General features: G+C 41.6%; 1 protein-coding gene across 1 annotated transcript; it reads right to left on the bottom strand.

Moving 5' to 3' along the window:
* Positions 1 to 26,885, bottom strand: GLI4 (GLI family zinc finger 4). Its single transcript, XM_027859826.1, has 4 exons — positions 26,818 to 26,885; positions 24,409 to 24,577; positions 3,503 to 3,616; positions 1 to 1,142 (listed from the first exon to the last, which is right to left on the bottom strand). Exons 2-4 carry the CDS (start codon positions 24,533 to 24,535, stop codon positions 214 to 216), a joined length of 1,170 nt encoding a protein of 389 aa, XP_027715627.1. The 5' UTR covers positions 24,536 to 24,577; positions 26,818 to 26,885; the 3' UTR covers positions 1 to 213.
* Positions 26,886 to 27,156: the final 271 nt, after the last annotated feature.

Here is a 27,156-nt window from a genome sequence, read left to right as displayed (position 1 = left end):
TTATGAACAAGAAATTTATTATCACCAATCACCAAGTATTTATTACCTCACTGCATGCGGTGCTGGGCTAGGTTGCTGCACAAAGAGAATTAGACAGACAAGAACCCTTTCCATTAGGACCTTGTTTTTTTTTTATGGGCTCATGCCCCAAAGTAGATTCTCTGCTCTATCAAGGCATCCGTTCCCCACACTCATTACATAACATTCCTGGGGTTATTCTCTGTAGTGGATTCTCTGATGTTGAATAAGTTGTGAGCTCTGACCGAAGGCTTTCCCGCATTCATTGCATTCAAAAGGCTTTTCTCCAGTGTGAGTTCTCAGGTGTCGAAAAAAATGTGACCTCCCTCTGAAGGCTTTCCCACACTCATTGCATTCATAGGGTTTCTCCCCAGTGTGAATTCTCTGGTGTTCAATGAGGACTGAGCTCCAAATGAAAGCTTTCCCACATTCACTACACTCATAGGGTTTCTCTCCAGTGTGAAGTCTCTGGTGTCGAATAAGATTTGAGCTCTGGCTGAAAGCTTGCCCACATTCATTACATTTATAGGGCTTCTCTCCATTATGAATTCTCAGGTGTTGAGTAAAATGTGAACTGTGACTGAAGGCTTTCCCACATTCATTACATTCATAAGGCTTCTCTCCAGTGTGAATTCTGTGATGTTGAATAAAGCCTGACCACCCTCTGAAGCACTTCCCACAATCACTGCATTCATAGGGTTTCTCTCCAGTGTGAATTCTCTGGTGTTTAATAAGTAATGAATTATATTTGAAGCATTTACCACAGGTGTCACATTTATGGGGTTTCCCTCCTATGGAGCCTCCCTGACGTGTCATATAGCTCGAGCTCAGACTAAAGCTTCCCCCAAATTCATTACATCCTTGATTCTCCTCTACTGGAGGAGCTTCCTGGTGAAGGACTGTCATATGCCAGGAACCTCGCTTCTGGGAGAGGGATATCCTTTCTCTGCCCCCAGCAGAGTTTCCCATTTGCCTTTCTAAATTGTCCTCCCGTTCACAGGGTTCTGCAAATTTGGGTCCTCGAGGAACATTTCTGAGGAGACTTTTCAACATCCCTCCATGTTCTTCTCCTTCTTCAGAAACTTCTTGCTTTGGAGTTAACAATTCAATCTCAGATTCAGAATCTGAAATAAGGAAATGAAAATCCAAATGTCATCTTTTCCCTGTGCTGGGAAAAAGGAAACAGGTAGAAAAGGAAGATAACCATCATCCTTGAAATTAATTTCTAATAGATGCCCAAAGCTTTGGTGGCTCTCCAAAAGGACCTCATTAAGGAAAAGGGAACAGGGACATAGGCAGGAATTTTCACTTGGTAATATGGTGCTCATTACAGGTTTTCCCAATCCTCCTGGGTATGAAGAGCCTGATCAGTCTGTAGATCTGGAAAATTGGTAAATGGATGGCCAAGGCTGTAGGAGGGGTGACCAGGTAGGGAAGGCAAAGTGAGCAAAGAAAATAATAAATGCCCTATAAAGAATAAGGTGTCTATGGTGAACTTTAAGAATGATCTATGTATCTGGTTGAATTATTTTGATTAGGAATAGTTTTATTTGCCTGTTTTGATTTCTTCTGTTTGTCCCTTGGAGTTTGGGAGTGAGACAAAATAAAGCTAACCAAGGGTAACCATAATCTGGGTGAAATGCCAAAAGACTACCATATCATCAGAAGGTTTCCTGAGTAGCTAAGAATGAATACAGGACAGGAAAAAAACATCAATGACCTTGGTCAACAGAACCTTGGTGGCTGAATCTCAAATTTGGCTTAGATGTGTTCTGAAGACATCATTCTCATCTGGAGATAAAAGAGGTGTCAAGTTCCAAGACTAAAGGTGGCCCACATTAATCCTTGAGTATTTTAGTTAAGGATGAAGTAAAAAAGCTTAGCCATTGCTCAATCTGGATCTCTGTAGAATTTTTTTCTGTATACTACTAGTTATTTTACCTTCTTAGATTTTTCTGAATTTGCATATTCTCTTTCCCTTATAAAAAAAACCCTAGAAAAGGTCCTCTTATTGTCTGGATTATGTAAAAATGGGGGAGAAGGTAAAGAGGAAAGAGGGCATTCGTGGGAATGGCAGGGGGTCCAGAAATTAGTGTTTAAATCCGACACCAGATTGGCTCAGGGACCCAAGAAAGTCAGTGCCTCAAAATGGAATTTAGTAACTTGAGAAATTTAGTAAGGTAGAAAGGTGGAAATCTGAAGGCCAAAGGCAAAGTCAACTTAGAAGCTGACCACTGGGTCAGGGAATCCTAAAGCCCAGGGCTAGACCCTGGCATCCTCCACCTGCCCATCAAAAAAGTTGGGAACCTTGACTAGTGGCAAAGGCTAAAAGAAATGAACAGAAAGACCTTAGGATGAGCAGACTGAACACAAGTTACGGAGAGGTAAAGAGGACCTTGTGTAACGGGTTTCAGAGAGAACAGCAGTGAAGTTCCCAGGGGTGGTGATAAGAGGGACTGAGAGTCTAGAGGAGGAGTAACTGAACTTGGGAAGCCAAGCCAAGCCAATCCAATCCAATTCTCATTTTACTAATATGCAAAGCACCGTGCTCAGTGCTGGAGATACCAAGATAGAACCAAAACAGTGCTCCTCTTCAGGACCTTACATTTTACTACGTCATAAAATACGGAATGTTAAAACTGGAAAGGGATCTGAGACACCACTGAGTCCTGGACTCTCTTGATGAATGAAACCCTGGATTTAGCCAAGATCATAAAGTAAGCTAATGGCAGGCATGCTGGGTTTAGAGCCCAAATGACCTGACACCCCTCATCTAGAGCTCTTTCTGATCATGGGTAAGGCAGCAGCTGGTTGTGACTGGGAAAGAGATGACACCAGACAGAGAGAAAGGGAAGAAAGGCATCGTCTTCTTTCCCATCCCTGCTGTATTTCTGATTCTCTCAGACTTAACCATCATGATGGCAGTGCTCTCGAAGTGGAACTTCCCTCAGCACCTGGGGACTTCTCACCATAGAACTTGCTTCTATCATACTAACCCTCTTGTCTCCCATTGGTGAGTTGGGGCCTCCATTTTGGGGATGGGCCCAGGTCAGTCATGCTTCATTCCCCTCCCAGCTGTGCTTCTAACTCTCTCAGACTTCGACACCATATAAGTATCTTCTATCTCTCCTTGCCTCTTTCAGCTCCCTTTTATATGTTATCTCTCCCCAGCAGAATGTAAGCTCCTTGAGGGCAAGGACAGTCTTTCTTTTTGCTTATATTTGTATCCCCAGCATTTAGCACAGTGCTTAGCACATGGTAAGCATTTAATAAATGCTTATCGCCTACCTGCCTACCTCAGTCTCATTCCATGAGTTCAGATGCTGGGAAGACCTGCAGCCCACAGAGCAGAGATTCATAGGTATACAGACATGTAGAAAGGTACTCCAGAAATACAAACTGAATTAAATTGAAAACTTCAAATACCTCATTAACTAGATAGGCTGTTATTATCCTTTGTCCCTATGAGGCTATTCTCACTTACCTGTGTAGGTATCTCTTGAGATTTCTGTTTCTTGAATTCCTTGAAAATCTGAGCCAGACAGTTCTTCCCCTTCCTGCAGCAAGGAAATTACATCAGGTTTGGAAACCGCAAATCCTATTTATGGAAAGGAAAAAAGGTAAATGATGACATGCTCATCCCTTACACCCAGACTAATTCAAGTCTCCCTCATATTCTCTACCCAGTTTCTCCCCTTCCAATCCATCCTGCTCCTATTGTCAGATGAATCTTCTGAAAGCAACGTTCTGGGAATGTCTTTCCCCAACTCAAAAACTTTTAATGGTTTCCAAATTCTTATGGAAAAAAAGTCTAAACTCCTTAAAATCCAGGTTCCCCACAATCTGACCCCACAACTGAAATCTCCCACTCATTTTCTACAGGAATTGCCCCTTGCCTGGAAGACCCTTCTTCCTCCACTCTGCTTATACATTTGAGCTGGACAGTGAAGCATCCCTCTTTCATTTTGCCTATGTAAAACTTAGCCATCCTTTAAGGTCCAGCTAAAATTTCTTGTCCCCTAGGAAGGTAACTCCCTCCCACAAACACTAAATATGCCTTACTTCTGAACTACTCATTTAGTACTGAGAACATGTTCTCTGTATTAATACTCATCTTTTAAGCACATAGCAGAGGCATAATGAATGCTTGACTGATTGACATGCTGTGGAAAAGGCATTCTAGTTGAAGAAAACAGCATGAGCAAAGGTAAAGAAGTGGGAAAGCCCTGAACATGCTGGGGGATTTGGCTGCACTTAAACAGAAATGAGGTTTCCCTACAGCAACTAAGAAAAGAAGATGGAGGAAGGTGCAATCTCAGAAGAGCATAGGGAAGCAGCGCTATTTCCAACTCTGCCAAGAACCGCCCTCTCTGGCACAGCTGCCTAGGCCTAGATAGGATTAGGAATTTCTAATCCAGGGACATACAACCTGCTGATCAAGGCTGTCCACCATCGGGCGTCCACCTGTCTTCGACCTTATCTCACTTTACTCTCCTTCACGTATTCTGCATTCCAGCCAAACTGGACTACTCTGCATTCCTCATTCGTGATCTTCCTTCTTTTACTTCTGTGGCTTAAGCCATGGAATGAACTCACCCCATTATATCCATCTGTTGATCTCATTCTCCTCCTTCATGGCCAAATTATACGATACTTTCTCCAGGAGATATTCCCTTTTGCCTCCCTTCCTCACTCAGGCATAAGTAAGCTCTCTTCAATTTTTTCATAGTCCTTTACTATGTCCTTTAACCTCTCTTTTGAACTTATTTCATGTTTTCTTGTATGATAGTTACTTATGTACTTGTCCTCCTCATGGAACTGTAAATTTCTTAAGAGCAGGGCCTTTGTCATATATGAGCCCTAAATAAATATTTTTTAAATTTAATCCTGGCCCACAATTAATTCTCGATCCACCTACTGGATCAGGAAGTCTTATCTCACCTACTGCCAAGGATCCCTGTTCTAGTCTCTGAACACTAAACTAAAACTCCCACAAACCTGGTAGTGGGATCTCTGAGTTAAAGGATTTTTTTCCAGCATAATTCCAAATTGCTTTCCAGAATGTTTGGATCAATTCACAGCACCACCCACATCATAATAATGTCCCTCCAACACTGCCTATTTCTATCTTTTGTCATATTTGCTAATTAGTTGAGTGTAAAGTGAAACCTCAGAGTTATTTTGATTGGCATTTTTCTCATTATTAGTTAATAAGTAGTCAAGAAATTATTATTAAGTACCTATTACGTGCTAGGCATTGTGCTAAGGGCTTATTAGTTACATGGAGCAAGGTTTCATACTGTTATTTATAGTTTATGTTCTTTTGAGAATTATTTGTTCATATTCTTTGACCACTTATCCACTGGAGAATTGTTCTTGATCTTATGTGTTCATAATTAACTTCCTACACATTTTGGAATGACAGCTTTTTAAAGTCTAACTAGGCGGCAGAATTCCCTGTGCACCTGCCCTGCTCGTACATTTAAGAATCCCAGGATTATTCGACAAATTACTCAACCTCTCTGAACTCCAGTATGCTTAGACATAAAATGAATCCAATCATACTTGCAACACCTACCTCACGGGGTTTTGTAATAATCAATTGAGATAATGTCTTTAAAGTACCCTATCATGATAAAATGCTAAATAAACATCAACTATTTTTACTATTCCAGAAAGTCATAGTTGGAAGGGACCTCAGAGAAAATCTTGTTAAACTCATATCTTTTCTAGAACAACCTAACAAGTGGACATATGACTCCCACCAGTGAGTATGGAATATGAATATGCTGTCAGACACAGTAGATGGACTGGCTGGTTTTGCTGGACTATTTTTTTTCCTTCTTTCTTTTTTACTCTTTGTTATAAGGAATGGCTCACTTGAGGATGGGAGGAAGGAATATGTCCAGAAAAGGACCCTCTATAAAACAACAGCCACCAATAGAAAAGAAAAAAACAACAACAACAACCCACCTCTAGTGAAAGAATTATCTCTCCAGGGAGCCTACTTTACTTATGGATAGTTCTAAGTGTAAGTTTTTTCCTTAAATTCAGTCAAAATCTCCCACTCTATAAATTTCATTTATTGCTCCTACTTCTGCCCTCTGGGGCCAAGCAGAATAAATATAATCCCTCTTCTATAGCCTTTCAAATACCTGAAAGAACTTATCACTTTTAAACAGATTCCAGTCCTGACACTGGTCCAGATTTTTCCATCTCTACCCCAGTTGCCTTCTCAAGAGGGGTCACCTGTGATCTGTTCTCTCAAATGGTGAGTTCCTTTCTGGAACCTCCATTCGAAGAAGTTCCTAGGCCAGTTATGCTCACTTCTAATCTAGCTTCTGACTCTTCAGACTTTTCCACTTCTGTCCCATGCAGGTATCTTCTCTCCACCTGCCTCCCCCCCGCCCCATCCCCACTTTTCAGCATCTGTTTTGGCATTATTTTCTCTGTTAGAATGTAAGGTCTTTGAAGGTAGGTACTGTCTTCTTTTTTGCTTATATTTGCATTCTCTGTGCTTAGTCCAGTACCTGGTACATAGCAAGCACTTAATAATGGCTATATCTATCTATCTGTTTAGTTCCCCCAAGACTTTTCTTTCTTCCTTTCTTTTTTTTTTTTTGCTTAGGCAATCAGGGTTAAGTGACTTGCCCAGGGTCACACAGCTAGTTAAGTGCCAAGTATCTGAAGCCTGATTTGAACTTAGGTCCTCCTGACTCCAAGGCCACAGCTCTATACACTGCACCACTTAGCTGCCCCTTTCCAAGTCTTTTCTTTAGGCTAAACAATCCCAGTTCCTTTAATCACCTGTCATATGATATGGTCTCTAGCCCCCCCACTCTCTTAGTTGCCCTCTTCTATATGTCCCCTAACTGAATGTCCATCCTGAAATATGCCACCCAGGCCTGAACACAATACTACAGAAAGATTCTGATCAAAACAAAGTGTATTGATTGAGACCATTACTTTTCTAGACATTATACTTCTAGACACTGTGGAACCTACGGCCTTGAAGCCACATGTGGCCTTGAGGCCGCAGGTTCCCCACCCTTGTACTATACTTTCCTGGACATTAAACTTCTCCAAATGCAGTTTTGGAGATTAAAATGACAAAGATGAAATTGACTTTTTTGGCTGCCACATCATGTCTCATGTTGGGCTTACAGTCCACTGAAACTCCTAAATCTTTTCTATGCAAACTGACGTCTAGCCCCACCTCCCACAAACTATCAAGGTTTCAAGCTCTGTATAGGAACAACAACAGTGTATTGAGGCTCATCACCAAAGGTTGGTCATTAGATGATTAATTTGTTTTTTACTCCCAACAACTCACAAGTACGTGTGGAAAGACAACAATCTACATCCAGTGGAGCAAGCACCCTGATACAATGATACAATCATGGCTCTCTGAACTACTACAGTAAGTGGATATAAAATAAGTAAATGGCTTGTGAACTCTGAACCTCAAACAGTTAAACAGCGAGGACTAAGAAGTTTATCTGTCAAATGGGTGGGCAGGATTAAATAAGGAAATGCTGAGTGGAAAGAGTCTTTAAGAAATCAAAGAATGCAATGCCCCTAATTTTACAACCAAGGAAACTGAAGCCCAGAGAGGAGAGAAAAATAACCTACAGTCACACAGCAAGGGACACAGATATAACTCAAATTCAAGTCTTCTGACTTCAAATCCAGGGCTCTCTCTGTGGCACTGCGCTGATTTCCTTCCAGCTTAGATAGTCCATGAGAGGGGTGGGGAACCTTTGGCCTCGTGGCCACACATGGCCCTCTAGGTCCTCAAGTGCAGCCCTTTGACTGAATCTAAATTTCATAGAACAAATCCCTTTAATGAAAGGATTTATTCAATAAAACTTGGACTCAGTCAAAAGGCTGCACCCAAGGACTTCAAAGGCCACATGTGGTCTCAAGGCTGCAGGTTTACCACCTCTGGTTTTTGATTTCATTCTAACACATAAGAGAAGGCAGTTCTTTAGGCAAGCTACTACTGAGATTTTCTGAATAAGGGGACAGAGGACAGTTGTTTCCATTTAGGATAGAACTCCAACCTATATAAGTCAAATGTCTCTAAGTAGGGGACTGACTACATGCTTTTAAATTTATTTTAACTATGTTACTTAAATAGCATAAAAGAAAAATTACAAGAAAGATTTCCCCCATGCACAACTAGGATATACTCTCTCATTGCAACTCCACTAGTAAAAGGAGGTACCTTTGCAATGAATATGCTTGACATATAGGGGATGCACACGCAGGGAAGCTCCTCTAAGGAACATTCATCAAAGGGCACATGTGACAGATATACACATGGCCCAGGCACACATATGGATGCCATGCACATGGGAATATAGTTTATATTCCTTTTAAATGCCTATTTTCCACTCCTTCAATACTTCTAATGCTTTTCCTCTGTTGATTATCTGAAATTTATCCTATCTATAGCTTTTTTTACATAGTCGTTTGCATGTTGTCTCCCCATTAGACTGCAAGCTCCCTGAGTGCAGGCACTGTTTGACTTTTCCTTGTATCTCCAGGGCTTAGGCACATAAATGTTTACTGACTTCATCAATCAAGAAGTATTTATTAAGCACCTATTATGCCAGGCACTAGGGACACAAGTACAAAGAATAAAACAATCTCTACCACCAAGAAGTTTATATTCTAATGAGGGAGACAGCAAGTATATTAAAAAATATGTACAGCCCAAAGATAAAAGTGAATAAACACAAATATACCAACATAGTTAAATGTAAGGTAGTTTGGGAGAAAGGCATTAGCAGTTAAAAGATTGGGAAAGATTTCAGGAATGGAGCCTGATTTACATCCTAAAGGAAGAGAGAGTGCTTTCCAGGCATGGAAAATGGCACCAATATGGAAGATGATATACTGTTTGAGGAACAGATAAAGACTGTTCGGTTGGATTTAGTTTATGGGAGGAGTACCGTCCAATGAGGCTGGAAAGATAGGTTGCAGACAGATTTTGTAGGGTTTTAAATGCTAAACAGATGCATTTATATTTTATGCTGGGGCAACAGGAAGTCACTGGAATTGCTGAATAGGGGAGTCACTTAAGGATTTGGCAACAGTGTGTAGGAGTGGTGAGAGACTTGAGATGGGGGGATCAATTAGAAAGTTGTTGCAATAATCTAGGCCAAAGGAGACTAGAGCTTAAATTGTTGTGAGGGAAGAGACGGATGTGGGATGTGGAAGATGTGAAGGTAAAAACAGCAAGATCTGGCAACTGACTGGATATGAGAGACTTGTTAGGGATAGTGCTGAAATTCAAATCTGAGACTCTGTAAGAATGAAGGTAACTTGTAGGGAAATAGGAAAGTTCAGAAGAGGAGGAAAGATTGAAAATTTAGTTTTAGACATGCTGACTTTAAGATGTCTCTGGGGCATCCAGTTTGAAATGTCCAAGAGTCAATAAGTGATGTGGAACTGAAACTCAGGATAAACACTGGGGTTGGATATTTAGATCTGGGAATGATCTGTAGAGTAATGATAATTAAAACATGAGAATTGAGTAAGTTACCAAGAAAAAGCATATAGAAAGACAAGCAGAGGGGCCATAACAGAACTCATAGTAAGGGAGTGTGAAGCAGATGATGAACCAGCAAAGGAGACTCAGAGAGAGCAGCTAGATATGTAGGAGGTAAACCTGGAAAGAGTAAAGTCATGAAAACCCAGAGAAGAGAGTTTCTAGGAGGAGAAGGTGGTCAGTAGTGTCTAATACAGATAGGTTAGGAAGGATTAGGAATGAAAAAAGACCACCAGATTTGGCAATGATCATTAGTAATAACAGCAAAGATCATTAATAACTTTGGAGAGAGCGGTTTCAGTTAAGTGATGAGGTTGGAAGCAGTACTGCAGATTTAACAAGAGAGTGAGAGGAGAAGAAGCGAAGGCAAGTGAGTTTAGAAAAAAGGGAGGTGAGATAAGGACAATGGCTTACATGGATGGTAAGGTATAGTGAAGTTTTTTTAAGGATGGATGAGGGTTGCGTATGTTTGAAGGCAGCAGAAAAGGAATGAGCTAATTGAGGTTGAAGATTGGAGAAAGGGCAGGGATGAATGACGGAGGATACAATTTGCCAGAGAAGACAGGAAGGGATAGGATCAAGTGCACGTGAAAAGGCGCTGGCCTTGGCAGAAGGACCGCCTCTGTGTCAGAGACTGGGGGAAAGACGAACAGAGGAAGAGAGGATGTCAAGGAATTCTGAGTTGAAAAGAATGGGACTCACATCAAATTGACTCTTTTTTTTTTCAGTAAAGTTAAGAGGCTTCCTTTCCCCAAAGCTCCTGGCACAGTCCAGAGAATGTGTGTATCATTTCCTGGCCTCAATCCTTCCCACCAGAAATACCTGGACTTTGCCCCTGGGTCCCTGAGCTCAGATAAATGAACTACCTCCTTATCGTGCTTAGAATCAAGCCTTCGCATCACATCCCAGCCATTTTCAAACCATGCCACGATCTGAATACCTCCCCCCATCCCCTAATTTCTAATTTCCCCATTATGTGTTGTCTTCCTCCATTAGAATATAAGCTGCTTTACTTGATTGCATTTGTATCTCCAGCAGAGCACTTATAACATAGTAGGTGCTTGATAAATGCTTTATTATTCATTCCATCATTCGCAGAAAGTCTGGTGAACCCAAGCTTCTCCAAAGGACATGAATCTTACTTGGTTACTAGAATAACAGATGGCTTAAGTTACATTTTTGATCCTTGAATTTAAAAGGCACTCAGGCATTGACTTTTCAAGATGTTTCACAGATAGCAGGGTTTTGAAAGAATGGAATAGATCACAAAAAGTATTATGAGTATGGTTTATAACAGACAGTCTTTTATAGACAATTTTGTAGACTATGTTGTCACAGTATACAGGCTTTATAAAAAGTGTAGAGGCTGTAAGATCTCTCTATATTTATTGTTTATTGATTACAAAAAGCATTTGATTTGATAAAAGCAAGAGTTTTAAAGGCTTCATCCAACAATACATTTTTCATCTACATATTAAAACCATAGCAGATTCCACAACAGATTCAACCACAGAGACAACTTTGTTCAATGATCTGCTTGGTATTAAAAACAAGTGAGGCATCAAAAAGGGAAATATATGCTTGAAAAAGGTGCTTTGTCACTGTCATGGCAGATGTGCTGTCGAAAATATAAACAGATGTCATCCAGATGCTCCTATCTGAAAATACCATGCTAATTGCATAGAGACTTGGAACACAAGACCTCCACAGCCAATCAGAAGGGATTGGCCTAGTATTCCATACAGGAAAGACCAAGTGGATAGAGAATGCATATAATCCAGTTTATAACATGTCATTTGATGGGGAGCCCTTTGGATTAGTCCCTAAGTAGCCATATTTTGGATAGGCAAAGTAGATAGGCAACTACCTGGGCCCCAGAACTGAAAATAAGAAGGAGCTGGATCCCATATGGGAAATGGCCACAGTACTTTCAATAGTCCAGAGCTATTACCTGTCATAAAAACCCATTTTTAAAACACCAACATTCTTTCAGATCTAGGTTCAATGTCACTTAAACTCTTTGGGTCCTACAAAGCTTGCTAGAAATTACATTTCAGATAATTCTTCCATCTGCATTTTAGAGTTTTAGATGAGTAATTCCCTATACTGATGAAATCACAGGTATGGACCAAAAAAAAAAACCCCATTCTCCCACTGATGCTTATACAGCTATTAATCATGGAAAGTACAATCTCAGATCAAAATCAAAAATTACCCAAATGAAAATGGAAAAATGAATAGAAGAAAAAAAAATACAGACAAATGCATGAGTTTACAGGTGTTTCCAGAGAGGACTTATGTTCCAGACTTGACAAAAAAGAGATCATCAACGACACATATGGCCAAAAACAAAAGTGGGCCAATCATTGCTAGAAAGTAAGGGATAACTATTGTACTGGAATGAGCAAAAACACTTTTAAAAAAACAACAGAAAACAACAACAACAACAACAACAGAGAAAGCGTATAGATCACTGGATAAATTCTCTATGGGGGAAAAGATTTAAGGAAAGACTTGGACAAGAATTTGTACTCGTGGTGATGACGAAAGCATGGAACCAGTAAGTACTGGAGTATTAAGGCCTGAATTAGTGAATACATAGGAAATAATAATATGTGCATGTGTGTGAATATATTTATAGCCTTTTCCTCACTCCACAATGGAGGAGTCAGGAGAAGTGAAGTAATTCCTCCAAGATCCCAGCCCTGCCTCACAAGACCCATAAAAGTCTGTTGGAAACCAGACTCCTTCTTTACTCTCCAAGGGATTCTGGGAGATTCGCCTAATCTTCCTACGTGTGTTTTATTTGTAAAATGAAGGGGTTGCGCCAGATAATCTCTATGGACCCTTCCAGCTCTAAATCCTATGACTAATGCCCTTTCCTCACATGTGGTCCATCTGTTCCCACTGTATCTGACAGGGTTCTACCTCAACGCCCTAGAATGCCTGTGTCACCAACTCCAATGTCACCCCCTCCAAGAAACCTCCCTTGATCTCCTCCAATCAATAATGACCAGAACAAGTACTAGATTTGGAAGTCGGTTCAAGTCCTCATTGGGGAAGGGTGCTAACTACATAAATTATGTCCACAGGTTCTTTCCAACTCAAAATCCCATGGAGCACTCTGCCTTTCACCCTTCTGATGTATTTAACACACAACATTATGTCTTATGCCTCTACTAGGGCGTAATAAATATTAAGAACTGTGTCACTTTTATACTTTGCAAGTACCAAGGGCTGGGCAGAGGGGTCTACCAGAAACAGAGAGCTGACAAATGTGTTGAAACTATTGTCATAATTATTTTCACAACCCTGGAGGCACGTATTTGGAGAAGCTCTGGGTCATAAAATCGGCTTCAGTTCCTTCAGAGGTGACTGGCTAGGGTTGGAATGTTGCCTTTCTTGCTGAGCTCAAACACAATTAGCTATTAGGCACCTATCAATGAGTCTAAAGACAAACAACAGAAAGATTCCTGGACTGAGATTCAAGATTTGGGGCTCTTAAGGATATTGTTTGGGCAACTCAAGCAGACAGTGATTGGATTACATGAACGCTACACATTCCCTGCCAGCTCTAACATTCTGATTAACCATGAGAGCATGATTTCATGGGAAGCTGTATGTTGCCTTAGAAAGATCCCTGGATTTAGAGTTTGAGGACCTGGGTTTGAATCGCAGCTCTGCCACTTACTATGTGTAAGAAACCTTGGCAAGTGTCTTAATCTTGGTCTAGATGGCCTCTATAAACCCTCCCAATGCTAAATCTGGCCTCCTAAAATAATCTATAAAAGGAGGTAATGGGAGAAATGGGATTAGAGAGACAGGCTGAGGTACTGGCCTTGGACTTGGACTAAGATCTGGAATAAAATTCTGTATCTGATACTATGTGGCCACTATGCTATAATCTCTCAGAGACAGTTTTCACAAGAGAAACAGTGAGGATAATACACTATTGGTCTCATGGAGTTGTTCTGTGGAAAGCAATTGTAAACTTTGAAACACTATTTTTAAGAAACAGGTTTATTAACATCATCATTATTAAATGATCTCAAAGGTTACTTCCAGCTCTCATATTCTAAGGTTCTAATTACCTCTGCAGGGCAAAAGATGCAAAGAATATGGAATTGAATTCTCCAAAAATGTGGCAGAAAGATACACCCACTCAGTCTTTGTGCATTCAAAGAAAAATCTATCATGATATGGAATGCAGGGGGTGGTAGTGAGAAGTGATGGTGGGAGGAGTTGCTAGAGTTATGTGCCAGCCTGAGATAAGCACAATATGCAGAGAGGAAAGGATCAAAGGAATAAAAAGGTTTTGGGGAGGTGAGACTCACTGAAGAGAAAGAGGAAGGGAGATAAAAACTAAGCCTGATGATACAGAATTTTAAAATGGGGGCCATAATCACTATGTGGCAGTTTATTGGAGAAAGTGAAATGCATATTGTACAGCTGTGGTCTCCTAGAGTTTGGTCAGAAAACTCATCTGGCCCAGGCCTTAGCTTTTGTACAGGGCTAAAGCCCCACAGAGGTTAGCCATTGTCTCCTTGAGGATCTCTGAGCGAAGAAACTCTTCAAGCTCTGTCTGTGACCCACTTCTGAGTTTTATCAACCTCATCATCAAAACATTCCTGGTTGATGGGCTGTGGGAAGCCCAAGTGAGAAGGCAAGGGCTAAAAAAAACAACAACCCTAGAAGCTTGGTTGGAATAAATACAGTAAAAGTTTATGTTTATATAACACTTCTCAGAGCATTTTCATATTCATTGTGTAACATAATTCTCACAAAAGCACCATGAAGGAGGCAGGACAGAGATTCAATCAAATAAGATAACAAATGTAAAGCCCCCTGCAAACCTGAAGGCTCTATATAAATTCTAGCTCCTATTAGGATTATTTCTGCCATTTTACAGTTCACCTCTAAAAGGTGAAATGACTCACACAACAACCTGTAGAAGCAGGCCTCCTACCCACCTTTAGTGAAGTGCTTTTTCTGCTATACTGCTGACTAGGAGCCACAGACACTCACAACAGTGATCAAAGGGCTACAGAAGATGGACATGCAAAGTTCCAATCTCTCTAAAACCAGAGACGCTTCCACTAACTGAACTGGCCTTAAGCTTGGAAGGGGTCCTTCCCAACTCCAAGTGCTGTGCTTCCATCCGGACCCAGCTCAAATGTCCCTCACCCTCAGAAGTCTTCTCAAAGGTTTAAGACTTTCTTCCCCTAAGCCCCAATGCTACTATGGCACATGTCACACTTTGCCTTATAGGGCCAGGACTGTGTCTAAACCCCCTTCAATGATCTTTAACACTGAACACAGGGCCCAACACACAGCAAATTTATCTACTGAATGAATTCATTACACGTTCTGTATCGTGATCCTGAGAGGAAACTTGTTTCTGACCCATAGAATCTCAAAGTTGAGATGGACCTAAGAAGACACCTGGTCTAACCAACATCTAAACAGGAATCCCTCTACAACAAGGGCTCTTAACCTTTTGCATGTCATGGACCTCCCTTCCCCTTACCCCCACCCCAGTAAAGTCTATGGATGCCTTCTCTGAAAACTGTTTTTAAATGTATAAAATATATAGGATTACAAAGGAAAACAATTATACTAAAACAAAGATATATTTTTTTTTCTCATTCAAGTTTACAGATCCCCTAAAACCTATTCATGGACTCCTCAGGGGTCTGTGGATCCCAGGCTAGAAACTCCAATTCTATAATATCCCTAACAAGGAACCAGTGAAGAGTTCCAGTGAAAGACAACCTAAGGGTTCTTCCTAAGGGAGCCTACTTCACTTTTGGACAAGACTAACTGTTAGGAACTTCTCCATTAAATCAAGCTAAAATTTGCTTGTTTACAATATCTGCCTAGTGTTTCCAATTCTATCCTCTAGAGTCAAGCAAGGCAATAGAGTCAAGGTGGCACAAAGTACAGCCAATCTGTACCAACCCCCCCTCCACAAACATCTAGAAAACCCACCAGATGTAATTCCTGATAGGGAAATCCAAGAGAAAAAAATCATGGTGAGTTGGATTTTTCCAGTGTAGATCAGCAAAAGGAGACAGAGGTCTACAGATACTGGGAAGAGGGTATGGACAAAAGGGAGCCATGGGGAGCATTCTAGTGTTGCTGGGGTCTGAAAGGGGACTGTAGCTGTGTACCAGAGCAGGAAGCACTGGGATAGCAAGAGGTTCTAGGGAGTCCCTGAACTAGTGCAGGTTGCAAGAATGAGTGCCATCTGGTAGCTTTGTTGTTCTTTACACAGTTTTGGGTCACAGATTTAGGGCAGACTCAAAAGGCAACCTGTACCTAGGTGTGGCAGAGAGGAGCAGTTGCAAGCCTTAGCTGTGTACTGATCGAGGAACAATTTTAGAAGTAAATGGTAGCTGTGTGGCTCTGACCCCAGGAGCAGAGCAGGACCTCCCTTCTAGTTTCCACCCCAGAATGAAGCCTGCTGTGGAATAACCAGGGCAGGAATCACAGATCAATAGGGAACCTGCAGTTCAGAGACTCTGGATCATCAGAGCTTCCCAGGGGGCTAATAGTAGCTGAATCCTACAGTAGTCTATGGGAAAGGCTTCTTTCAAAAGGTTATTTCTACTTTTGTAGACATCCCTCAGATATAACTCCTTATCTCCTTTGACACTGCCACTACCCTGGTGCAGGCCCTCATTATTTCACACCTGAACTACTGCAACAGCTTTCTAGTTGGTATTCCTGCTTCAAGTCTTTCACCACTCCAGCCCATCCTCTGCTAAGCTACCAAACTGCTCTTCTAAAAGGACAAGTCTGACCATGTCACTCCTCTACCAATTCAATAAACTCCAATGTCTCCCTCCAGGATCACATACAAAATACTGCTTGGTGTTCAAAACCCTTCATAACCTGGTCTCCTGCTGCCTTTCCAGTCTTCTTATATTTTACTCACCCCTGTGTCCTCTGGTACAGTGACACTGGACTCTGCTATTCCTCACACAAGAGACTCCATCTCCTGACTGAATTTTCAGTGGCTGTGCCCTGTGCCAGCTACCCTGCCCCTCCTCATCTACACTCTCTTGGCTTCTCTGGTTTCCTTCCTTCTTCAAGAAGTCTTTCCTAATCCCTCCCAATGCTAGTATCTTCCCTCTGCTGATTATCTCCAATTTATTCTGCATGGATCTTGTTTAGACTTAATTGTCTGAACATTGTCTCCCTCATTAGACTGCACTCCTTGAGAGCAGAGACTGTCTTTTTCCATCCTTTATATCTCCAGCACTCAGTCAAACATCTGGCACAGAGCAGACACTGACTTCTGTACAGTGACTTCAAAAAATGCTTGTTGATTGACTGATTGAAAGGCTTCTTGAGGAAGGCTGCACTTCAGCTGAGACTTGACTGTCTCAGGAGTCCCAGGAATGTTTGGGGGTGAAGATGAGGAGGGAGAGAATGTCAGGCATGGGGCAGAGTCAAGAGATGGGAGTGTCTCATTAAAGATACAGCAAGGAGGCTGGCATTACTGGATATTAGAGGACGTGGAAGGGATACTAGAAAGGCACAAAGGCACTAGGTTGTGAAGGGCTTTAAAAACTGAACAGGATTTTATATTTAGTCTTGGAGATAACAGTGAGCCACTAGAATTTATTAAACTGGGTATGTGTGACATGATCAAACCAGCACTTCAGGAAAATCAATCTGAAAACTGTGTGGAGGAGAGCCAAGATAGCAGAGTAGTAGGAAGCAGTACAGCCAAGCTCCTCTCCACAAAACTCCTTCAAACAGATCTAGAAAATCAGATTAAATTCTGATGGAAAAATCTAGAAAAAAAGTCACAATGAGTCATTTATCCAATCCAGGCTGGCATAAGGAGACAGAGAAGTCTTCAGACACTGGGAAGGGGTAGGGTAAGGAGCACTTCAGGTGTACAGCACACTAGTGCTTAGGGATAGGCTGTGCACTAGGGTAAGAGGAGGTCTTAAGACTCATACCAGGTCACCACCAGATTCATACCAGGGCACTGAGATGAGAATAGGAGCCAAATGGCAGCTTTGTTACCTATCATCCAGTTCTGGATCACACATCCAAGGCAGACTGAGAAGGGGACCTGAGCATGCGGGTTGTATTCCTGGGTAGAGAGGCACTGGGCCAGTGTATCAAGAAAGAATGAAGTTCGGAAGTCAGCAGCAACAGTGTGGCTCAGATCCCTAGAGCAGAGCAGAGTCTCAGTTCCAGTGCCTAGCCCAGACTACAGAGGAATAAGCAGGGAAGGAATCCCAGACCAAAGGGGAGCCTACAATTCTGTCACTCTGAACCCACAGAACTTTTTAGTTGGCTGACAGAACCTGAGTCCAGCAGCAGTCTACTTTGACTCACATCCCAAACCCAGGTAAAAAATCTGCAAAGATCAGACAAGGAGAGCAGCTGTCAGACTTTGTCCTGGATTAAGACCACTTTGGGAGCACTAAAAGTTTTCAGGTCCCTAGCCTTCCCCTGAGATCCTGGATCAGGACAACACTCAATTCACCAAGAGAGCATTAATAGGACCAGCCCAGATCTTCCCTCCAGAAATGTGGCAGATCCCAGCCCCAACATAAAATCCAAAGCCAGGAAATAGGCTGGAAGAATGAGCAAACAAAAAAGGAATCCTACCATAAAGATGTAATATGGTGACAGAGAAGTTCAAGACACAAATCTAGAAGAGAATGACTCCAAAATATCTACAAACAAACCCTCAAAGGAAAACAGCTTAGACACAAACTCAACTAGAATTCCCAGAAGGGATGAAGCAAGAGTTTTAAAAAAAAAAAGTTTAAAAATATTTTTATAAATGGAATTAGAGTGCTTGAGGAAAAAAATATGAAAAGAAATGAGAGCTATGGAAGAAAGAATTAGGGAACTAAAAGCTTGGTGTACGACATGTAAAACTTTATCTAAATAACAAATCCCTAAAAATTAGAATGGGCCAAATAGAAGTCAACGACTTTGTGAGCCAAGCAGAAATAATAAAACAAAATCAAATGACTGAAAGTAAAGAAGAAAATGTAAGATATATGATAGTAAAAAAAAAAAAAAAGACTGACCTGGAAAACAGATTGGGGAAAAAATTAAGAATTACTGGACAATCTGAATGGCATGACCAAAAAAAAAAAAAAAAGAACCTAGACATGATATTGGAAGAAACCTTAAAAGAAAACTGCCCAGGTTTCTGGAACATCATAACTGAAATCTAAAGTTTCCAGGTCAAAGAAAAAAAAATATGGCCAGCAGGCAAAAAGAAAGAAGAGTCACAGTCAAGATCACATGTGATTTAGCAGCCACCACAATAAAGTAGCAGAGAACTTGGAATACAATATTTCCGAAGGCAAAAGATATGGGCTTACCTGTAAGAATAATTTATCCAGTAAAAGTGAGTATATAATGCTCAGTGGAAAAAAAATCAAACTTTAAGGAAATAGGTCATTTCCAAGAATTCCCGATGAAAAGACAAAGCTATAGAGAAATTCTGAGGTTCAAACATTGTGTCTGAGTAAAGAAAGACATAAAATAGATAAACACAAAGGAGCAATCATAAGGGACTAAACAAGGATAAACTACTTACATTCTAATATGGGGAGATGATAGATTTGTATCCTCTGAACCCTAACATCATCAGGGATCATAGAGGGAGTTTAAGTAGTCAAGGCCTGAGAGTGGTTCTGTTATGTCTTGATGATCTGAAGAGATGGAAAGAAAGAGGAAGAGGAATACACTGGGAGAGGGAGAAGGGAAAGGAAGGTTAGGGAAAATTACCTCACATAATCAGAGTGTACAAGTAGACATCTATACAAACAAGGAGAGGGTGAGGAGGAGTAACTGACACTTGAACCTCACTATCATCTTGACTAGTCAAAAGAAGGAAACACACACACACAGAGTTGGGTACAGAAATACACTTTACTCAACAAGGAAATGGAGGGAGAAGGGGGGAAGGAGAATTAGAGAGAGGATAGATTAGGATAAGTCCTAAGGAAAACAAACTCCAAGGATGTACAAAAATATTTATAGTTCTTTTTGAAGTGGCAAAGAATGGGAATATGAAAAGATACCCATAAATTGGGAAACGGATGAAGAAGTTATGATATATAAATGTGATGGAATATTACTGTGCTATAAGAAATGTTGAAGGAGAGGGTTTCAGAGAAATCTGGGAATCCTTTTATGAACTAATATGGAGTGAAGTGAATAGAAGCAGGAGAACATTTTGTACAATGACAACGATATGGTAAAGGCAATCAACTATGGAAGAATTGGGAACTCTTATTGGTGTAAGTACCAACCACAATTCCAAAGGACTAATGATGAAATATGCTATTCATCTCCTGACAGACGGGTGAAAGACTTAGAATGCAGAATGAGCCAGATTATTTTTGAACACAGCCAATGTGGAAGTTTATTTTGATTGAACTCATCATAATTACTAATCTCTTTGTTGCCAAATCCAATGGCCTTTTTCTCAATTCTTACTCTCCTTGACCTCTCTGCAGCTTTTGACAATGTTAATCACTCTTTCCTCCTTGATATTCTTTTTCTCTAGGTTTTCAGGACCCTTTCTCTCTCTGTTCTCCTCCTACGTTCCTGTCCACTCCTCTATCTCCTTTGTGGGATCCTCTTCCAAACCATGCCCTATATCTGTGGGTGACAGAGTACCACTTGGGATCTTCTTTCCTCCCTCCACACTACTTCATTTGATGATCTCATCAACTCCCACGGATTCAATTACCATCTTTATGCTGATGATTCTCAAATCTAGTTATCCTGTCCAAAACTTTATGCTGACCTCCAAACTCACATCTCCTTTGAAAGATGCCTTTTAGACATCTCAAACTGGATGTCCAGTAGACATCTTAAACTCAACAGTTCCAAAACTGAACTCATTTTTTTCCCTAAACCCTCCTCCTCTCTACCTTCCCTATTACTGTAGAAGGAAACACTATCATCTCAGTCCCTTGGGCTTGCAACTGAGGAATCATTCTAAACCCCTCACTATCTCTCATCCCCCATATCCAAGCTGTTGCCAAGGCCTACAGATTTCACCTTTACATCATCTCCCAAATAATTCCCCTTCTTACCTCTGACACTGCAACCACTCTAGTGAAGGCCCTTATCACCACATGCCTAGACTACTCTAACAGTCTGATGATGGGTCTGCTTGCTTCAACATCTTCCTTACTAATCCATCCTCCATTCAGCCAAAGTGATTTTCATAAAGCACAGGTCCAGTCATGCTACTTTCTATTCAATAAACTTCAATGGTCCCCTGTTGCTTTCAGGATAAAATACAAAATGCTCCTCTGTTTGGAAATCAAAGCCTTTCACAAATTATACCCTTCCTATCTTTTCAGTCTTCTTACACCTGACTCCTGACACATACTCTCTGATCCAGAAACACTGGCCTCCTGGCTGTTCCACAAACAAGATGCTCCATTTCTTGGCTTGGGGCATTTTCTCTGGCTATCTCTCATGCCTGGAATACTCTTCCTCTTCCGCCTGCTAACTTCCTTGGCTTCCTTTAAGTCCCAACTAAAATTCTCTTTTACTAGAATTACTATCTTTTACTTTCCCAACCCCTCTTAATTCTAGTGCTTTGCCTTTGTATTTATCCTGTATGTAACATGCTTTTCAAATATTTGTTTGCATATTGACTCCCCATAAGTTTGTAAGCTCCTTGATGGCAAACACCGTCTTTTGCCTCTTTTTGTATATCCCTGGCATTTACCATAGTACCTGGCACACAGTAGGTGCTTAATAAATGTTTAATTGATTGACTGACTACATGTTTGTAATGGGGCTTTTCTTTTGTTCTCAACTGGGGAGGATGGAGTTGGGGTGAATGTGAGATGCATTTCTGCTGATTAAAACAAATAAAATGTAATTTTAAAAAAACTGAACGAAGGATGGATGGATGGGAAAGACTTAAGGCAGGGAGACCAATCAGCAGAGCCTACACAAGGGTGGCAGTGCCAGAGGTGGGAAGAGGATTGTACAAAGGTAGCATCAACCGGACTTGGATATCAAAGGTAGTATCAATAGATTGGATATGTAGGAGTGTACAATAGCGAGGAATCAAGGACTACATCTAGATTAACAGCTTAAGTGACTAAGAAGATGGTGGTAACCTCCACAGTAATAGTTAAGTTAGGAAGAGGTGAGGGTTTGGGGATAAAGATAATTAGTTCAGTTCTGGACATATTAAGTTTACACTGTCTATGGGTCAACCAGATCAAAACATCCAACAGGCAGTTGGAATTATGACATTAAAGGTCAGAAGAGAGATTAGATCTGGATAAACAATCTAACAATCTAAGAATCATCTTCATACAGATAATTATTGAATACATGAAGGCTGATGAGATAACTAAGATAAATAGCAGAGAGGGAGAGGAGGGCCCTGCACAGAGCCTTGGGCATGATCTAGATGAAGATCCAACAAAGGATCTGAAGAGTGGTCAGACAGGTAGAATTGAAGATTAGGGAGAAAAGAAGGATCAACAACATCAAATGCTAAAGAGAGATTAAGAGGGATGAGAATCGGGAAAAGACATTGGATTTGACAATTAGGAAATCACTATTACCATAAAGATCAAGTAATAGAGAAAAAAAGCTACTAGTTCAAAACTATACCCAGTAGCATTATAACTACAAGAAACTAGAAACAGGGTAAACATCCAATGGCTTGTGAATAGTTAGGATGGTATATCAACAGAATATGAATCACAATGAATTACAGAATCTCAGAATCAGAAGAGACCCTAAAAGGTCACCTATTTCCATCTGAACAAGCCTTTTCTTTACCACTGATGAGGGCCTGACAAGGGCCCATTTAGTATTTGTCTGGAAACTTCCAGGGAAGTGGAATTACTATTCTCTAAGGTTGTTATTACACTTCTGGATTCTGGAAGGCTCTAATTATTAAGAGAATAAAATTTGATCATATGAAGAATAAAAGCAAATCTGCAAAGAGATCAAACTATGATGAATCAGAGCAATGTACATACCTTCTATATAATGCCATGAATCCCTAACTACAAACATATAAAAGTAAAAATACATTAAGAAATACAGAGATGAATAGTCAGAAAATAGGAGGGGATATAGAGAGAGTAATAAATAAGCTGTTATGGGCAGGTTGTACATAGAAATTAATTTTTTAAGTGAAAATACAAGCATTTTGTGCCATAAGTTCCAAATGGAAAGTGACCTAAGTATAACAGGTCACATAAAAACTGGAGGAAAAAGGATGAAAGTATCTTTAACAACTATAACTATGGGAAGAATTCTTTATCAAATATCAGATGACAGAGATCACAAAAGATAAACTGAAAAATTCTTGTGTGAACAAAATCAGTGCAGCTAGTATAAAAAGGGAAACTATGACTGGGAATATAAATTTTTACATGAAACACTTCAGCTATATCTAAGCTACACAGAGATTAATACAAATATATGAACAAGAGGCATTCCTCAATAGATAGTGGTCAAAAGATATGAACAATTAGTTCTCAAAAGAACTACAAACTATTAACAACCAAACGGAAAATCGTTTCAAATTACTAATAATAAGAGAAATGTAAAAATTTCAAAACTCTGAGGTTTCACCTAACACCCAGCAAATTGCAAGGATAATGAAACAAAGAAATAGTTAACTTTTGTGGGATATTAAGCAATAAAACCAAAGAAAGTACATAAAAATTCTACGTACAATTGTATACATATATGCATGGATGTGTGCACATGTGCACACAAACACGCAATACAAAACCACAATGTTTTTCACATTCAAGGACCATTTTTTACCTATTCTATAGGACCACTATCATTTTTCATATATCCCTGTTGAAGTGTGTCGACTAAAATAAGACAAGGTACTCTTGGTAAAGGCCTCACCACTAGTAAGCTCTTTGAGGATCAATGGAATCTAATTCCCTGGGAGAAGTATAGTGAAAAGGAAAGAGCCCTAAATCAGGACACTTAGTTTGAGTCCTGGCTCTGTCACACAAAGATGCTCCCGTGACCTTGGGCAAGCTACTCAGCCTCTCTGGGCCTACTAAGTTTCCAATCATTTCTAACAATCTAGGAATCTCATCTAAAATTTATATCTTTGCCAGTGCTGAGTGCAGTGTTCTATACAGTAGACATTGAAGTATCTTGAATGTAAGTGAATGCATGCAGATTCTAATGACTTTCTGCCTTAAGATTAACTAACCTAAACTCTCTGTCTTTTTGGACTGAAGGAAAAATTGACACCAAGAGAAGTGGACAGACATGTGTGAGAACACAGAGTCAAGGCTGGAATCAGGATCTCCTGATTTCTAGTCCAGGCTTCCTTTCACTACACCACCAGGGAAGGAGGGATATTAAAAACCCAGATCCTCTTCTCGGCTCTGCCAAGGAATTTGCTTCTAACACACCCCAGCATTCCACTGGCTTTTTTCACAATAGCATTTCAGGGCTGACTCTTACTAAGCTTGTGGTCAACAGTGAACCCAGATTATCTATTTTTCCTGTGCCTATCCAGCCCATTTTCATCTTAGATTTGGTTTGCTGGCACCAAACTCCATAAATGTACCATTTTGTCCCCGTGCTTGCTTAATTTCATCCAGCTAGTCAGGATAGCAAGGGGCAACTGAGGAGCGCTCTGAATGAATGAAAAAGCATTAATTAAGGGCTTACTATGTGCCAAGTACTAGTTAATTTCTGAACTGAAAGGAAAAAAAAAAGGAACACGCTTACAGATGTTAATTAAGTAGATATAGGAAGGAAAGTACAAAATAGGCAGTCTGAGTAGGGAAGGATATAGTTGAAGTGAGTACCATGTTGATGATCATGGAGGTGGAGCTGTGCCTTGTGGCGATGAGGTCCAGGAGTTATCCCAGGTGATGAAAAACTGATGGGGGATGGAACAGGAGGTGACTCCTGTTGTCCCCCCAGGTCTGCCATCTTCCTAAAGAAGCCTTCTTGAAGATGTAGCACAATTGAGACCTGGGAAAAGTGAAAATTGTGGCAGGATGAGGGTGGTAGTATGGAAGGATAAAACATCAGGGTTCAGAAACACACCCAAGAAGGGAAAGGTAGACTAAGGGACTCACTCTTTTTTTTCTTGGCCCAGACCTGGGATTTTATTGCTTTAGGGAACTTCAAGGGAAGGAGCTCCCTCTATCAAATAAGACAGACAACTATTCTGAAACTTATGGTCTAGAAGAGTTTCCTGCGGCACAGAGAGGTTTTCAATTTTCCAGGGTAAGAGATAGCCAATATGAATCAAAGGCCAGACAGAAAAATCCTCTTCCTGACACTGTGGTCAATTTTCACCCATCATTCATGCTACTACTAATTGACATTTATGTAATACTTTTCATTCAATCCAACAACCGTGTGAGGAAGGTACTATTGGTATTATCTGTCTGTATTTTGTAGATGAGATTAAGTCACTTGTCTATTTTCACACAACTAGCAAGGAGCATCGTAAGAAACAGGCTGCTGTTCATTTTTCTAAGGCAATAGATAAGGATGTGGAAAGGTCCAGTTTAAATATTGTTTCCTTAATGAAGGCTTCCCTGATTATTTCTTCACTCTCCATCCAAAGTTGGTAATACTCTTCCCCTTCCCTCTAAACTTTGCATAGCATTTGGTTTTTATTCTCCCTTGTACTAGTTAGGTAGATGGTGAAGTGGTTAAAGCTCTGGGCCTGGAGTCAGGAAGACTTAAGTTCAAATTTGGCCTCTAATACTTCCTAGCTGTGTGACCCTGGGCAAGTCACTTAACCCTGTTTGCCTGTTTCCTCATCTGTAAAATGAGCTGGAGAAGGAAATGGCAAACCACTCCAGTATCTTTGCCAAGAAAACCCCAAATGGAGTCACAGAAGACTCGGACATAACGGAACAACAATGCACCTTTTCTGGAGGGTCTAATTGTGGAAACTTCCTTCACTAATGCATCTGCAGATCACTAAGTTTTAGCACTTTAGCTGTAGAAAGTTTTGTGGGATACTGAGCTTTGCCCATGGCCACACAGCTAAAATGTGTCAGAGGCTGGGCTTGAATCCAGGTTTTCCTGACTCCAAAGATGATCCTTCTATTCACTGCTACAAACTGTCTCTTGAGCACTCATATATATTCTATTGTAATTGTAATTGCAAGTGTGTCATATTCCCATTCTAAACTCCATGCGGGCAAGAAGTATTTTATTTAAATTTTTTATCTTCCTCAGTACCTAGCATAGTGCCTTTCACGTAGTGGATACTTAGTGTCTGTTGAAATGAAAGCGTCGATACAATAATATAGCTCAAAAGTCAGAGTATCAAGCTTTCTGTATTAGAATACAATGTCAGAGCTGGAAGAGACTTTCAGATCATCCCATTTAACTCCACCCTCTCTTTTTACAGATGAAGAAACTGATACAGGACATTTGGTTGAAGTGGTTACTTGCTACATACACTGAACCTCAAAAAACAAAAATGCCTCAGTCATATCAAAAAAACATTCAGTGGTTCGGCAAGTGGCAAGATAAGAAGTAAAAATATTGTATTAAATTTCAGTGCCGTATTTTCTTAAACACACACACAGGCCTTTCTCTGGATTAACGGGTCTGGCAGACGGATCCTTCAAGGCAGGGCCAACTCAGAATAGCATTTCAGCCTTGGCTTAGAGCAGTGGAAAAAAAGCACTGACCTCGGAGTCAGGAGACCTGGGATTGGCATCCCGGCTCTAACGCGAGCTGTCAGCAAGTCCTTTCTGTTCGCAGAGCCTCAGTTCCCTCATTTGTACATCGGACACAAGACCAGCCACAGCTCAGCCTACTTTCACCGGGTGGCTGCAGAAGCTCCCGGTGGCCCCCGAGGCGCTGCAGGAACTGGGGTTTGGCTGGACTGGGCAGGGGACGAACAAGCCGGGGGTGGGGACGGGGAGGCCGGCAGCCCAGGCGGCTCCGAGCGCTCCCACCCTCGGGCACGCAGTCAGGGTCCGGGAGGGGAGAGGGCGTGAGGAGGGCAGGGGGCGCGCGTGGGGGGGGGACTCAGCGGATCTCAGCCCGCGCGCCCGGCTATCCCTCAACCCCCACCCCAAGGAAGGAAGGATCGGACGGGACTGGACGGGAGAGGCGGGGCCGCCCTCTCCTCCCCGGCCACGGCCCCACGGCGACCCCTCCACCCGACCCCACTCCGAGGGCCCCAGGAGCCCGGGCCAGTGCCGGGCCGGGGAAGCTCGCGTGCCGCGCACACCTACCCAGTCCCCTGGTCCGGGACCTCGCCGCTCACCTGCCGGACTCTGAGCCGCGGCCCCGGACAGGAAGTGTCCCCCGCTCTCGAGCCCCGCCCCCGGGCCCGTGGACGCCCCGCCCCCGCGACGCTTCCTCTAGGACGCTCTAGGAAGCCCGGACGACTCCGCGCCTCGCGCCTCGGTGGACCGGGTTAGGTGGGGCTGACACCGAGGTGGGGAGTAGCTCTCTGCCAGGAGAGAGGAGGAGGGGAAAGAGGAGGAGGGGGAGGGGGGGGAGGGGAGGAGAGGGGAGGTGAGGAGAGCGGAGGAGAGGAGAGAGGGGGCGAGGGGAGGAAAGGAGAGGGG

The sequence above is a fragment of the Vombatus ursinus genome, unplaced genomic scaffold (assembly GCF_900497805.2).
Source record: "Vombatus ursinus unplaced genomic scaffold, bare-nosed wombat genome assembly UNPS02014173.1, whole genome shotgun sequence".
In the NCBI taxonomy this organism is placed as follows: domain Eukaryota; kingdom Metazoa; phylum Chordata; class Mammalia; order Diprotodontia; family Vombatidae; genus Vombatus; species Vombatus ursinus.
Note: the sequence above shows the minus strand (reverse complement) of the source record. Positions and strands in the feature narration are given on the sequence as shown.